At 38.7% G+C, this 13,080-nt stretch overlaps 1 protein-coding gene across 5 annotated transcripts; it reads right to left on the bottom strand.

Moving 5' to 3' along the window:
- Positions 1-398: 398 nt before the first annotated feature.
- HNRNPM (heterogeneous nuclear ribonucleoprotein M) lies at positions 399-12,824 on the bottom strand. 5 transcript variants are annotated; one of them, XR_011805248.1, is made up of 13 exons: positions 12,684-12,820; positions 12,509-12,602; positions 10,117-10,311; positions 8,975-9,128; positions 8,056-8,105; positions 7,579-7,639; positions 5,205-5,306; positions 4,575-4,619; positions 4,105-4,176; positions 3,516-3,614; positions 2,124-2,905; positions 1,804-1,988; positions 399-833 (listed from the first exon to the last, which is right to left on the bottom strand). XR_011805248.1 is itself a non-coding variant. In XM_013098623.5 (13 exons), the coding sequence occupies exons 2-13, from the start codon at positions 12,584-12,586 to the stop codon at positions 670-672; spliced, it is 1,854 nt and encodes a 617-aa protein (XP_012954077.1). In that variant the 5' UTR covers positions 12,587-12,602; positions 12,684-12,824; the 3' UTR covers positions 399-669. The 5 variants fall into 5 exon arrangements, 4 of the variants coding, with proteins under 4 accessions (XP_012954077.1, XP_071885245.1, XP_071885244.1 ...); XM_013098623.5 differs by having other exon boundaries at positions 1,804-1,855; positions 12,684-12,824; XM_072029144.1 differs by lacking the exon at positions 5,205-5,306 and having other exon boundaries at positions 1,804-1,855; positions 12,684-12,824.
- Positions 12,825-13,080: the final 256 nt, after the last annotated feature.

The raw sequence follows: 13,080 nt of genomic DNA, 5'->3' as shown, positions 1-13,080 counted from the left end.
TGCCCCCACCTGGGACTGACACACCTGGCCCACACTGGAAAAAGTATGGTTTTTTTTTTGTTTGTTTTATCCCTTTTTAGTTCAGGCCTTCAGCATGGCACTGACAACTGAAGGTACAGGATCTTTTATTTTTTGAATCAGCATTGCCACTGGAGAAAGATCAAGCTACCAGCCCCAGTACCAGGTCTGAACACAGGAAACTGATACACTAAAGACATTTGAGTACTAGCATGAATGTTCAGGTGCATTGTTTTAAAGTCTAATTCACACTGTCATGAACTGACAACCCAAAGATACACTTTCTTGACACTTCACAAGAGAATAAAAATTGTAGTTTACTTGGTTTACAGATATTTTTGCAAGCATAGGGATGTGCTGCCAGTAATAGATGCAATGACTGAAATCTTTAACTTGCATTTATTATCAAAGTCATACTGTTTACATCTGTAATGTCAACAAGATGCCACAACTACAAAAAAAAAGATTGTGCACATTGCAGTTCCAATGCAAAAACAGTAAAATGGAAATCCATTTGTTAAAAAAGTAATTAAAATTACTCCAGAAAGCAATTGAACTGTTTTAACACCTTTACATCCAGTCAAATTAAAATGGTTAACAAGAAAAAATACAAATTCAAAAATCTGGTATCAATGTTAAAAAAGCATCTACTTAAGCATTTCTATCAATTCGCACATCAATCTCCCTCCCACGAAGCTGTATCCCATTCATCATACGGCAGGCTCTCTCAGCTACTTCTGGGGACTCAAATCTAACAACACCACAGCCCTTAGACTTCCCATTTTCCATCTTGATATCAGCATACAGCACATGACCTTCAAAAGAAAAAGAAAGGTTCTTGTTTAATCTAGGAGGTACCACACGACTGTATTGATTTAGAGTTCTCTACCTTAAGCCACAGAAAGCGTACCTTTTGAAACTACCATTGGTTTGAAACTTAAAGCTCTAGGACCATTTTACCAGTGACCATTGCCATGAGAAGTCCCCTAGAAGCTGCACAGCCTACCTCAACCATTAGTAGCTTATCTAAGCCTCTGAAAAGAAAGGTACGCTCACAAAGACTCTTAAAGAGCATGATGGTTCTCAAAGCAGCAGAAAGCCCTAATGAATTATGCTAACTGGTCCTCTAGGAAGTTAACTTATTCCACAGTGTAATACAGGAAATTGGTCGCTGTAGCAAGCAAGAAATCCATGTGGGACTAGCTTTTCTAAAGATCAGATGTCTCATGAGCTGGACCTAAATACATCTAACAATATGCAGCTGATTCAGGAATTCTTTTAGCTCCCTAATTTCTTCGTTTTTCTTTTATTATTGCTAATACTAACTTAAGGTTCTTTTAAGGACAGTTTCCCCAAAGAAACGTGTTCACTTCAAAATAAAGCATCTTGCCAGTGCTTTTCAGTAGTTCTCAGCTTTTTGCTATAGGAAATGAATCTCATCATTCATCCTGGACTTCCCTCTCTCTGTTCCTGTCTCTACCTGTAACTACAGAGAGGCTATCCACATAATAAATCCAGCCCTAGACAGCTGAGAAGGGGCACGTGTTGACTGGGTTATCAACTAGACAGTCAAAACATTCTGATCTTCTCAATCCTGTAGGACTCTTGTCGGCATTGCAGGATGGCAAACATCCCCAAGCCACTTGTCAACATGAATATCTGATGTTTTCCCAAGTCTGAGTGAAGTTTTAGTAAGGTACTAGTGTCAGGGACATAGAAGTAATTCCTAGCTCTACAAGAGATATCCAGTTCTCAGGAAAGATTTCCAGTGATATAACAACTTACCACATTCATTAAATTTATCTTTCAGCATTTTCCATGTAAAATCAAAAGGCAGCTGTGAAAAAGAAGAACAATTACTGAGGAACTGTTAAACGACTTGTCAGTACTTCCGTCTCTTCAAAACATGTTCTCCATCCTGGGAAGCCATAGTTCAGCACCGTCTTTTTCATACGCAGAAAGCTTTTCTCCTGTTAAGAAAATGGCTTCAACTCACAAAGGCCTGCCCAACCCCACATTTGGCAGCATGCAATATTAAAAATTGTAACTAAAGTAAAAGAACACAAAAGAAATCAACATAAAGCACTAGGATGAAGGCTACTCACATTTCTCACAAATATCTGACAGGCTTTTCGGGCCACCCCAGGTGCAGGTCCTCCAGTTCCTCCAAGGGAGCCTGCAAAATTGCCTGCAAAGTTTCCACGTTCCATATCCATTGGTCTTTCAAAATTGCTTCCCATTGCAAGTCCCATGCGATCTATGCCTGCTCCCATGCCCTGTCCCATAGCAGGACCCATCCTTTCCATATTAGTGGCTCCAATGCGCTCCAAGCTCATTCTCTCCATGCTAGCAGCACCCATACGATCTATTCCTATTCTTTCCATAGGATTGGCACCTATGCGATCCAGGCCACCTGGCATCCTCTCTATCACCTGTCCCATCCCAGCTCCCATTCCAGCAGGGACCATACGCTCCATGCCTATACCCATCCTATCCATGCCAGAACCCATTCGTTCTACACCTGATCCCATTCTTTCTATAGTGGTACCAACACGCTCAATGGCAGCGCCCATCCTCTCAATGCCAAAGCCTATTCCAGAGCCCATTCTTTCTATGCCAGAACCCATTCTCTCAATAGCTGGTCCCATCCTCTCAATGTTAGGAGCCATGTGATCTATGCCCAGAGGGGCCATTCGGTCAATTCCAGAACCGATCCGTTCCACATTGGAACTCATGCGATCCAGAACAAGACCCATCCTGTCTATTTCTGACCCTACTCTCTCCATCCCATGCCCCATCCCAGAGGGAATTCTTTCCATTCCCGAGCCCATACGATCAATGCCAGGTGCCATCCTCTCAATCCCAGGAATGCTGGCATTTCCACCACCTGGAACAAAACACACAATTTATAAATAGTCAAAACACATACTGAAACCAAACACGTGCTTGCATTGCATACAGTACTGAAATCCTTTAGACCATCATTATTCAGAAAAAAAAAGTGACTACCTAACGTGTGTGCTGCTGCAGAATATGAAGCAGTTATTTCAGATGGGAAAGAGTACTGTTGTTGATTACATAGATCACCACGACTACAACACATTTTAAGGGACTGGTCACCTCATTAGTCCGTGTGCAAGAGTTTACCCCTTCCTAACAAGTTTGAGTTCCATATGCACAATAAAAGTTTCAAAGAAGAAAAACTGATGTGTAAACAAGGAGAGAAGTTTGAATGCATATGAAAACCCAGTTGTTCAGGTAGCGAAAGTAGTATTTTAAATACAATTTTAGCTGCTAGCTGTCCTGTACAATGCCCTGGGGATTGTGCAGCAAGAATAATAATTTAACTGAAATTAGTTTGATCAAAATTTGATCAAAGTGTTAGAGAAGCTATGTGTAAAATATGGCCTGTTTTGTTACAAACATGCACTTTTTTTTTTATGTACAGTTCAGGTATTTCCAATAGGCAGTGTAAGTACTTAGCTTTATGTACTGACCTATTCCTCTTTCCAAGGTGTCTCCAAAACTACGAGACATTCCCATCTCATTTCTTCCAAATTCTCTCTCAAATCCTCCACCCATGGCACGATCCATTTCTGTAAAGATTAAGTCTGATATGTTCTTCAGGGTATCAACATTTTACTAGAGGCATAGTTTTTAAAGATTAACAGCAAGGCAAACTTTTATTATGTCCTCCTGATCATTTTATTATGTCTTTTTGAGACCAAAACAACCCCCAGAATAACAAGAACAAAAATCCAGGACTCATCTCAACACAGACAAGACACTTTGCTTTGGAGTAGTTTTCTGTCTTTCTGGTGAATACAGACAGAGCACCGTTTATCTTTCCAAAGCAGTCCTTGAAGGCAACTCCTTTGAACTTGTTTTTTTTTTGTAGCTTAGAGGCCATAAGGGCCTTGCAGACACTGTGTGAGATGTAAGCCTTTAAGTTTTTTCCAATAAAAGCTGGAAAGAGGAATATGACCAGTCTCCAGTGCTACAGTTTCAGAGAACATCAGAGAACAAGGACTGCTGTTGAACTCGGAAGCTTAATATTATAACAAAACAAAAAAAACTAATGCCTACCACTCATTCTGCCCATGTTCATTCCAGCTGGAAAGCGCCCGATGTTTTCCATGCCAAACGGACCTTCCATTCCTAAAAGAAAGGAATTTCCAGGGATGCTTTAGCATTTCAACTTAATGCTACATTTCACCAAAATAAGTTTTCCTCAGATCTTTTCCATAGGCACCAAGACAACTCTATCACAGATTCATTAACTGTGGTCAGAATTTGGTCACAGCTTATCTCCTAAATCAAGGCCAAGCTTTAGAAGTCTCATGACCAAACCACTGCTCACATTTTCTGAGGTTTCAACCCTTCCCCGTACATCTACAGCAGTTTCACTAATACTCAAAAACATAAGTCATCACTAAATTGGTGACAATTCCAAGGAAAACAAATGCCTGCTAGGCACATACAGCTAAGTTTACATGACTTTCAAAAAAAAAAAAAAAACAACCCAGGCTATATACATTTCAAAAAACACAGCTTACCTCCCATTTTATTCATTCCAAAGCCCATGCCTTCCATTCCCATTCCTCAAAATAAAAGAGAAAGCTTTATGTAGCAGATGTAATTCTACAAACCATCAGCCATTAGATTGGCTGTAGAAAGAAATCATACAAGCACATCCACTCTGAACTGGAAAGCTTACATGTGCTAGCTCAAGTAGATTGCAACATTCCTTCTCAAGAAATAAAAGCAGGAAGTGGAAAAAACCATAGGCATTTACAAACTGAAAGCTGAGTGTGTGCTACTTTTTAGGTGGCTCTTTAAAACTTTTTGCTATTTAAATATATCCTAAACATAGATTTGCAAGCCCACTAACAAGTGTTAAGAGTGACAGATGGTTTTAGAAGTTTTATGTATATTTGCAGTGTCTGCTGCTCATGCTCAAGAGTCAGAAAATGAGAGCTGTGCCCTTACCATGGTAAAAAACAAAAATGGAGCAGTTGGTTAGGTTCAAGTTTCTGTTATCAAGCTCATGACTTAGCTCAGGAAGAACTCATTTGGCTTTAACACTCCTAATACACTTCAACTTTTTGTGTAGGCAAACAAAGCTATCTACCCTTCTATACAGCTTAAAGCTCTCATGAAACAAAGCGTAGGAGTAATCTTCTTACCTCCAGGTCCCATGTTGCCCATTCCCATGCCTTTGTTTAAATGATTTGCATCAATAGGTTGACCTCCAGGTCCTAATCCCATGCCAATACCACCAAGACCATCTGAAGAAAATATTCAGATATCAAAAAAGCCTTGTTTCCATAATTTGACAAAACAGCAAGTTTTATTCTTAATTAATTGACTTCTATTCTCCAAAAAAGCTTGCTGTGTTCCCACTTTGGGGTATGTACTTAATGCATGAAAGTGTAAATCTAGAGTAGATGTGTCTTGAAGTAGACTGGAAATTAATCCCAAATATTTTCTTCATCATCTATGTTTTATCTTACTGCTGAGAAAAGTTGATTTTTTTTGGTTGGTTTTAAGCTGACTCCTGAAAAATAACTGGCTAGAACACTGCTTATTTTGTGCAACTCAATCTAAGGAGAAAAGAGTGGGCAATTTAGTATAAAGAACTTCTAACCTTTTCACAATGTTACCTTTGATTGATAAAAGGTTTATTTTCATGTTTGCCAAGGTTCCCTTGCAGCTAAGAATTTAAATAACTGCAAGGTTCCACCTATTAATGACAGCCACCTATAGAATTCAGAGCACACAGCCAGCCTCTTTCCTAGGCAAACAAAAAATATATATCATTCTCAGACACAATTTTGATTCTTCCTGTACCCAAGTGAATAAAGGATTCCCCAGTCAAATAAAAAAAACACAAAAAAACAACTCATTTTTGTCAGAGTGGATCAGGAAGAAAAAGTTCTCTGCTTGCACTTGAATCAAACAGCTTAATAGCATTTTTTCCTTATGAGAATAGGACTTCCTTGTTTACATTTCAACATAATGATCTCAGGAAGCACTGAATTATGTTTTAATGTTTTACAACACCACAAGATACCGATACTATTCCTCCCTCCCATCCCCCCAACTTAAAGGCCAAGAAATACATTTCCATTATTATTTGTTCCATTTCATACAGTAATAATTAAACAGAAAAGCAGTGATTTTCTCTTGACGAGGTGTACCATTACAGGAAGTCATGGCAAGAGTAAAAAAAAAAAAAAAAACCTGTGGATGCTACGGCTGCTGAACAAGGTTCTGGTAGATACACAGAAAATTGCTTAATTAAAGGATGGGTTGATAGAGAATTATTCAAGATAACAGCATACACAGGTTTTCTTTCCATGACTAAAAAAACATTCTTAAAAATCCTGGCTGAATTAGCAGAATTACATACATTTTAGAACAGTTTCAGCTGTAAGACAGTAGGGCTTTTCCTTACCATTAATTCTCCTTTCCGACCCAGTCTACTCCTGCTCAACACTTTCATTATCTTATCCCAGAATGGTCAAGGGAACAAGCGACCTCTGGGGGTAATCTGGCACAAATCCCCCACATCAAGCAGGGTCACCTAGAGCCCATTACCCCAGACCACATACAGACAACTTTTGAATACTTCAAACGATGGAGACTCTGTAACTTCTCTGGGCAATCTGTTGCTCCACTACTCAGTGACCCACACAGTTAAAAAAAAAAAAAAAAGTTTCCTTATGTTTAGATGGAGCCTTCTATTTCAGTTTGTGTTCACTGCCTCTGGTCCTTGCACTGGGCAACACTGAAAAGAGCCTGGCTCTGTTATCCCTGTACCCTCCCTTCTAGTATTTATTCCCCTAAGAAACCTGAAGACCTAGAAGATGCTTAAGAACTCAACCCAGCCCTTTAAACTGAAGGAAAACCATTAGACACCCAGGGTACCAGTATGTAGAAGGGTGCACACTTTTCTTTATAAACTGATGAAATTTCCATTAAAACCTGTTATTAACAATAGCCCTACAAGGCATCAGGACCTCTGACTTGCAACCAAGAGACTTGGAAGCTTTGAGAACATGAATGGAATACTGTTTTTAAGACAAACTTTTAGCTATGAGCTGAAGGAAGTATCCAAAAAGAAACAGGACTGAAACTTATTTATATTAACCTCTTAGATATTAAGGCCATTTGAACCCCCAATTTTCAGCAGGCTGAACCAAAGTTTTACTCGGGCTGGATTTGAGCAGATGGGGAGTAACAGAAGTTGCCTAAACATCTTAACAACAGCTCAGAGTTTTTAGTTGTGTTCTGTTTATTCATCTGTTCCTCCTACATATGGCAGGTTACAGAGGCAGTACCTCTTGAGCACAAGTTTCCTATGGACTATTAACAACTCAGCTTTGCTTGTCAGCAGACAAACTCAGTAATAGATATAATCCAGGAATATACAGGAAATCTCTAAATGCAAACCTGAGAGCCAAATGCTTTTGAATTGAGTCTCATTTTGCAAATATTCAAGTTGCTGCAAAGACAAGTTAAAAACATAACATATTCAGTCATACAGCAGAGACTTACGAGGAAGTTGTTGTGGTCGCTCTGGAGGAAAGAAATCTCCTTTTGGAAAGGCTCGTTCATCCTAAAAATAATTTGATACATTAAGTTTGTACACAACTCTGGCCTGCTTTCTCACTAGAAAGATTTCCTATCTTTTTTTAAAAGGTAATTCGAGAAAGCTAAACTAATTCTTACTATATTTATGATTGTCTTTTAGAAAAATAATTAGAAATAACCTTCAATAACTGTGTGAGTTGACAGCATTAGGTATTAGGCCAAGTCCTTTAAACAGAACTCGTTTCCCCCAGTATTTCAACCCATGAGTTGAAAGTGAGATGGAAAGTACAGGGCTGTACTTCTCTGTCATAATGTGCTATTTACCTTTGTTTGCCCTGGGAAGGTCGCACCAACCTTGAAGCCACACATCATCCAAAAAAAAAAAAAAAGTCTGGAGGACATTATCAGTTCAAAAACTAGTAAGAATCTGAACGTACTTACCATTTTTACATGCATTGGTCTGTCAAACAGCAGCTGCCCATTAAACATCGCTTTCGTTTCATTAAGGATCATGTTTCAAGCACTGGAACCACAAAAAGTCTTAAAACTCCAAGTACTATCTGATGAAAACCCTATCAGAAAACCACAAGACTCCAGGTAGCTTCTTATACTGTCATTCACGGGTTATCAGATACCCTTTCGCTTTCTCCAAAACTGAAAAGCTTCCAAACCAAATCACTGAATATTCAAAGACTGGGTTTTGTTTTTAAAATTAAAACATGAGTTACAAAAATAGTCTTCTGATTCATATTAAAGACATTAAGACACCACTTAAAGTGTCTCGAAACCAGCCTAGGTGTTTAAACATTTCTCTCCCTTCCACACCATAGACCCAAGTTGAGAGATGAAGCATGCAATAGTATCCACACTGCAATTCTGCGTTTGTGTGGGTAGACTGCTACACAGCAAATCACAGCTTGCAGTGTAATATGGCTGACAGGGAAACACACCAGATCAAGCCTGCTTACACTGCAGATGGACGCGTTTCACTCCTCCCTTACCTCCATTACAGGAATTTAGGACAAATCTTTTCTTAGAAGTTGCATTTTAATTCAATACTAACTCTGACAGAAAAAAATATTACTATTTGGCTTAGAAATTCACATCTATTTGTTAATGATTTTGAGCAAACAAAAATAATTATTTGAAGTTTTTTTTTTTCTCCTTTTCATTTTCCCTACATTTTCCATACATTTCAGTGGCTTCACTTAACACAATAAGGCAATATCCTCAGTTGTAACACTACTACTTTTATTTTCATCCTGCTTTTCTTAACAGTTATTTGTGAACTCATGGAAGTTAGCGCAGGATGGAGTGCCAAACCTGTCTACTATTTACCAGTAATACATTTCAAGGATACATATAGCCTGAACAGCCTCTATAGCTTGTTCAAAAGTGACAGTTCCGATCCCACGACTCTTGCCATCTTTATCTTCTAAGATGTCTGCCCGAACCACAACACCAGCCATGCTGAATACTTCTTTCAGTTTCTTCCACCCAACCTTGTAATCCAGCTGGAAGATAAGTAATATTAGAAGTATTAGAAAGCTTTCCATCCAAAGAGTATCTTCAGCATTCATCAGTTTCGTTTCCTGGTTTCTAGAATCCTGAGTAGTCATCTTCACAGAGATGGGATAAAATTTAAATAATAGAATGCTAAATGTGTTGTTTTTAGCTCTGTTCAAAAATGCAAATTATCAATTACTGTAATATACAGGACACAACTTAATCTTACAACTTCACTAACAAAGAGAATCACAGAACAATTTAGGCTGGAAAGGAACTTCTGAAAGTCATTATTCTAACTTATTGCTGAGAACAGGTATAATTAGTTCAGGTTGTTCAGGGCTATGCCCAGCTCAGCTCTGAACACCTAAGTGCGTACAGACTTTTGGCAGTCACTCCTTTATTTCACCTGTCTCAAAGTAAAAAGAAGTAGTTCTAGTATTTAAATGGTGTTGCCCATCTTCCAGCTGATGTCCACGGCAACAAGTCTGGACCCATCTTCTCTGTATCATCTGAATCAGGGTGATGGAGACAACCATCAGTTATCCCTTTCACCTTCTTCCTTTAAAGCTGAACAAACTTCCACAATTTCACACTCTCTAGATTCTTATATAGCTTGTCATCTCACCACTGAACTTGCTTAAATACGTTCCCACTGCCCCTCCTTCAAACAAGACACATTTCTCCACATCAAGATCAGTTTTAGGATTTGAAAATTAGCCCTATTCTTGCTCTATGTGCATACTGAAATGTTTGTTTTTATGCTATATCCACAACAGGGCATACCCCTTGAAAGTCAAGGGGAAGTTCTCCTTTTTTGTTCATACATTAGAGTGAAAACTTACTTCCCACTCGGCAGTGTTCCAACTGAAGAGAACAAGACTAGTCACAGAATACTTCATTTTACTGGAATAGAGCTGGAAGCCTACAGCTTTTCCTCTAATTCATTAGATTCTACTCAATTTAGACCCTGTTCAGAGACCACACAACGCTTACATTTGCAACAAAGACAGTGCTTCCAAGTCTCCCTGCCTGTAAGGCATGAATGATCTCATTGGGTATGTTGGGATTGTTGAGTATACTAGGTGGGATATTGAGCATTCCAGGGCCACCTGGACCTGGACCAATACCCATTCCACTAGCTGCCATGACTTTCTGCATTGCTCTCCTGGCATGTTCGCCATCAGGATCCTAAAAAAAACACAAACAACATACTAAGTTAATCTGTACCCCAACGAATACATGAGGATTTAGCAGCAAGGCCAAAAGTCAAAAGGGGATATTCATTTATACAAGGTCCCTACAGATCTCCAGCCAACTACTTTTTTTTAATTATTATTTTTTTAAGTTTTCAGATCAATGCACCAGCACACCTCAAGTTCACAAGTTACTCCTATCCATGCATTTCCCCCAGTTCCGCAGGTGTGTATCTATTATTTAATACCAACAATAAACCCCACAGCAACATTTGTTCTAAAGATACAACGGTACTAGGGAGGCCTTGGAAGACAAACACTGATTAACTTTTGGCATCCTCAAATCAGTACAACTCATTTCTCTTGCAGTTAGACTTCCTTACAAGACAAGATACAGTGTGTAAAAAGTTCACAAAGTGGGGTTTGGGATGCTCTTTTTCCCCCTCACACTAGGTTTCCAAATTGAAAAAAAACTTGGAATGTATCACTGTACTACTATCAAAACTCATGATTTTAGGGTATGCTAGAAAATATGAAGTATAGGATGAAGACTTCCAGCAAGGATATAAAGCTATCGTAGCTTCACTTCATACTGAAAGTGAAGACAAGTACCTTCATAATACATGGTAAATTTATGTCACTTAAGTTGGAAGCGCCACACCATATTCAGTGAGCAAAATGTACAAGTACTTTATGCTGAAGAAAGTGAAACATCAAAATAGAATTAATTAGTCGGAAACACAGATGTGTTAAAACATATTTAAATGAATTTTAGTCTTCATCTGAATTTTAAGGCAAAAAATAGCACATTTCTGAAAACAGGAGAAATGATAGCTGGATTAATCATGTGAAAGTTATTATTTTTTTGGTCAGTCATATGAAGGCTTTCATGTTTCTCAGCAATGAGACAGCCCACACGGAGAGGTACATACAGGCAGTTGGCAAAACTACTTCTAATGGTCATCTACAGGAACTTAGCTCCTTCCGCAGTCAGACTGCGGCACGTGGGATAAATGGTGCTGAACCCCTTAAAGGTAATAACATGCTTCTTTGCTGATTTCAGCTGTACATTTCTGTCTCTACCATAGAAGCAGAAATATTCAAGTATGGCAATTGTTTTGCAAAGACTTGGTCAAGTCACAACCACTTCTCAAGGACTGATACCAAAGGCACAACCCGTTAAAGGTATACCTTTAACAGCAAAACAGATCCCACTTCTTTCCAAAAGCCCCTTAGAAAAGTCAGTACCTGATAACTTCCAGACAGAACTGTTTTTCTAGCCTTCCATTTCACCTCTCACTTCCCTTAAAGGGTATAAGAGGTCAACAGTACCAGAAGATAGGTTGCAGTGAGAAGCAGGCTACTGCCCCCAGAATTTATTAATATGCCAGTTCCAAGAAGTGCTGCCACTTGCTCTCTCCATTCTTCTCCTGAAGCGCTCCTCAGAACGCAGGTTGCTAGGAGTGGAACTTGTGCACACATTTCCCACCTTATACTCGTGCAGGTATCTTTGCCCAAACACTGGGAGGTGGGGTAGGCACAGCAGAACATGAAGCTTGCTTAGCCAAAAATATAGCTTGCATACCATAAGGTCAAGAGTCACTGCTAACACTGAAGGAAGTCTCTTGATTTTTAATTGGACCTTTGATGCAACTACAGTTCCCAAAGTATTGGAATAAAGCTTTAAACTTGTCAATAGATAAGGAGTAACTCGCAGCACAGTTGAGCGTGTTATAGTGATTGAAAATAGAAAAGCCATAAGAATGGAAATAAATCTTCGAAGTATTTCAGAAACCACCTTATTCTATGGAATTGTTTGTAAAATACATTTATTATGGTGCAGAATTAGATGAGAAGTGAGTCAAGAACAAAATACTTATGCAGGTTTCTTTATCAAATGATAAAGAAGAACACCAGCAGTTCAAGCCAAACACTTGCTTTACCCACGTTCTGCATTGCTGTCAGTAGCACCTATTCTTTAAGTCAAGTTCAGTCTTGACAACTGAGTTCAAGCTCAAGTTTGGCAACAGGTTCTGGTAATAAAACAAGCTGTGTGTCTTTTTAAATTCTATTTGAAGAGTTCTACTTTGGCAAATATTCTTATCTGCAAATGAGCCAGCCATAAAGCTTGACTAAGAGGTATCCCCTTCACCTTAAATCCAAGATACTAAAAGAACAGATGCGAGTCTTACTTCTTTCACTTTCAATGGTCTTCCACCAAGACTATGCTTGTTCAAAACCTCTGCAGCCTTTTTCATGCTTTCTTCCATCTTGAATTCAACAACACTGTGAAGATACAAGACATCTAAGAACACTGCTCGTATCTTATTTCCTTATTTCTTGCTATAAATTCGTAAGTGAACTTACGCGCATCCCTGGTGATTTGATTTCAGAGGCGAGTAACAAGCAGAGGAGGGAAGAAAAAAATAAAGTAAGTAAAAGCACAAAACACTTTTTAAAAAATAAAAAGTCAAATCACATTAGTTAACCCTAGGGGCAAAAATAAATGTAATCTTACCCAATAAAGCCTTCATTACTTGAATTCCATAAGATATAATTTCTTATGCCATAACAGGATTAAACTGTAGTTTCTGAAGTTGTAACAAGCAGAACTAAGTCCAGGATCTCCAAGAAAAATACCACACACTCCGTATCAACCGTTCTTCTCTGTCATACAGACAAATCCTTGCCATATTCTCTCACCCTAAATCCATATCCTTCAGTACAGTTAAGTGAACTCCTACTGTGTATTTTTTTCCTGCAA

This window comes from Anas platyrhynchos, chromosome 29 (genome assembly GCF_047663525.1).
Source record: "Anas platyrhynchos isolate ZD024472 breed Pekin duck chromosome 29, IASCAAS_PekinDuck_T2T, whole genome shotgun sequence".
Classification (NCBI taxonomy): Eukaryota; Metazoa; Chordata; class Aves; order Anseriformes; family Anatidae; genus Anas; species Anas platyrhynchos.
This window is presented reverse-complemented; position numbering and strand designations above follow the sequence as displayed.

What these genes read in the sequence shown, in the direction of transcription:
- HNRNPM (XM_013098623.5), bottom strand. Translation starts at nt 12,586, where the DNA reads ATGGAAGAAAGCATGAAAAAGGCTGCAGAGGTTTTGAACAAGCATAGT. An exon ending in AGAGGCTGTTCAGGCTATAT is followed by an intron (nt 8,106 to 8,974) that starts GTATCCTTGAAA and finishes ATGAAACGAAAG; the next exon opens with CGATGTTTAATGGGCAGCTG. An exon ending in GGGCAACATGGGACCTGGAG is followed by an intron (nt 4,620 to 5,204) that starts GTAAGAAGATTA and finishes TTTTATTTTGAG; the next exon opens with GAATGGGAATGGAAGGCATG.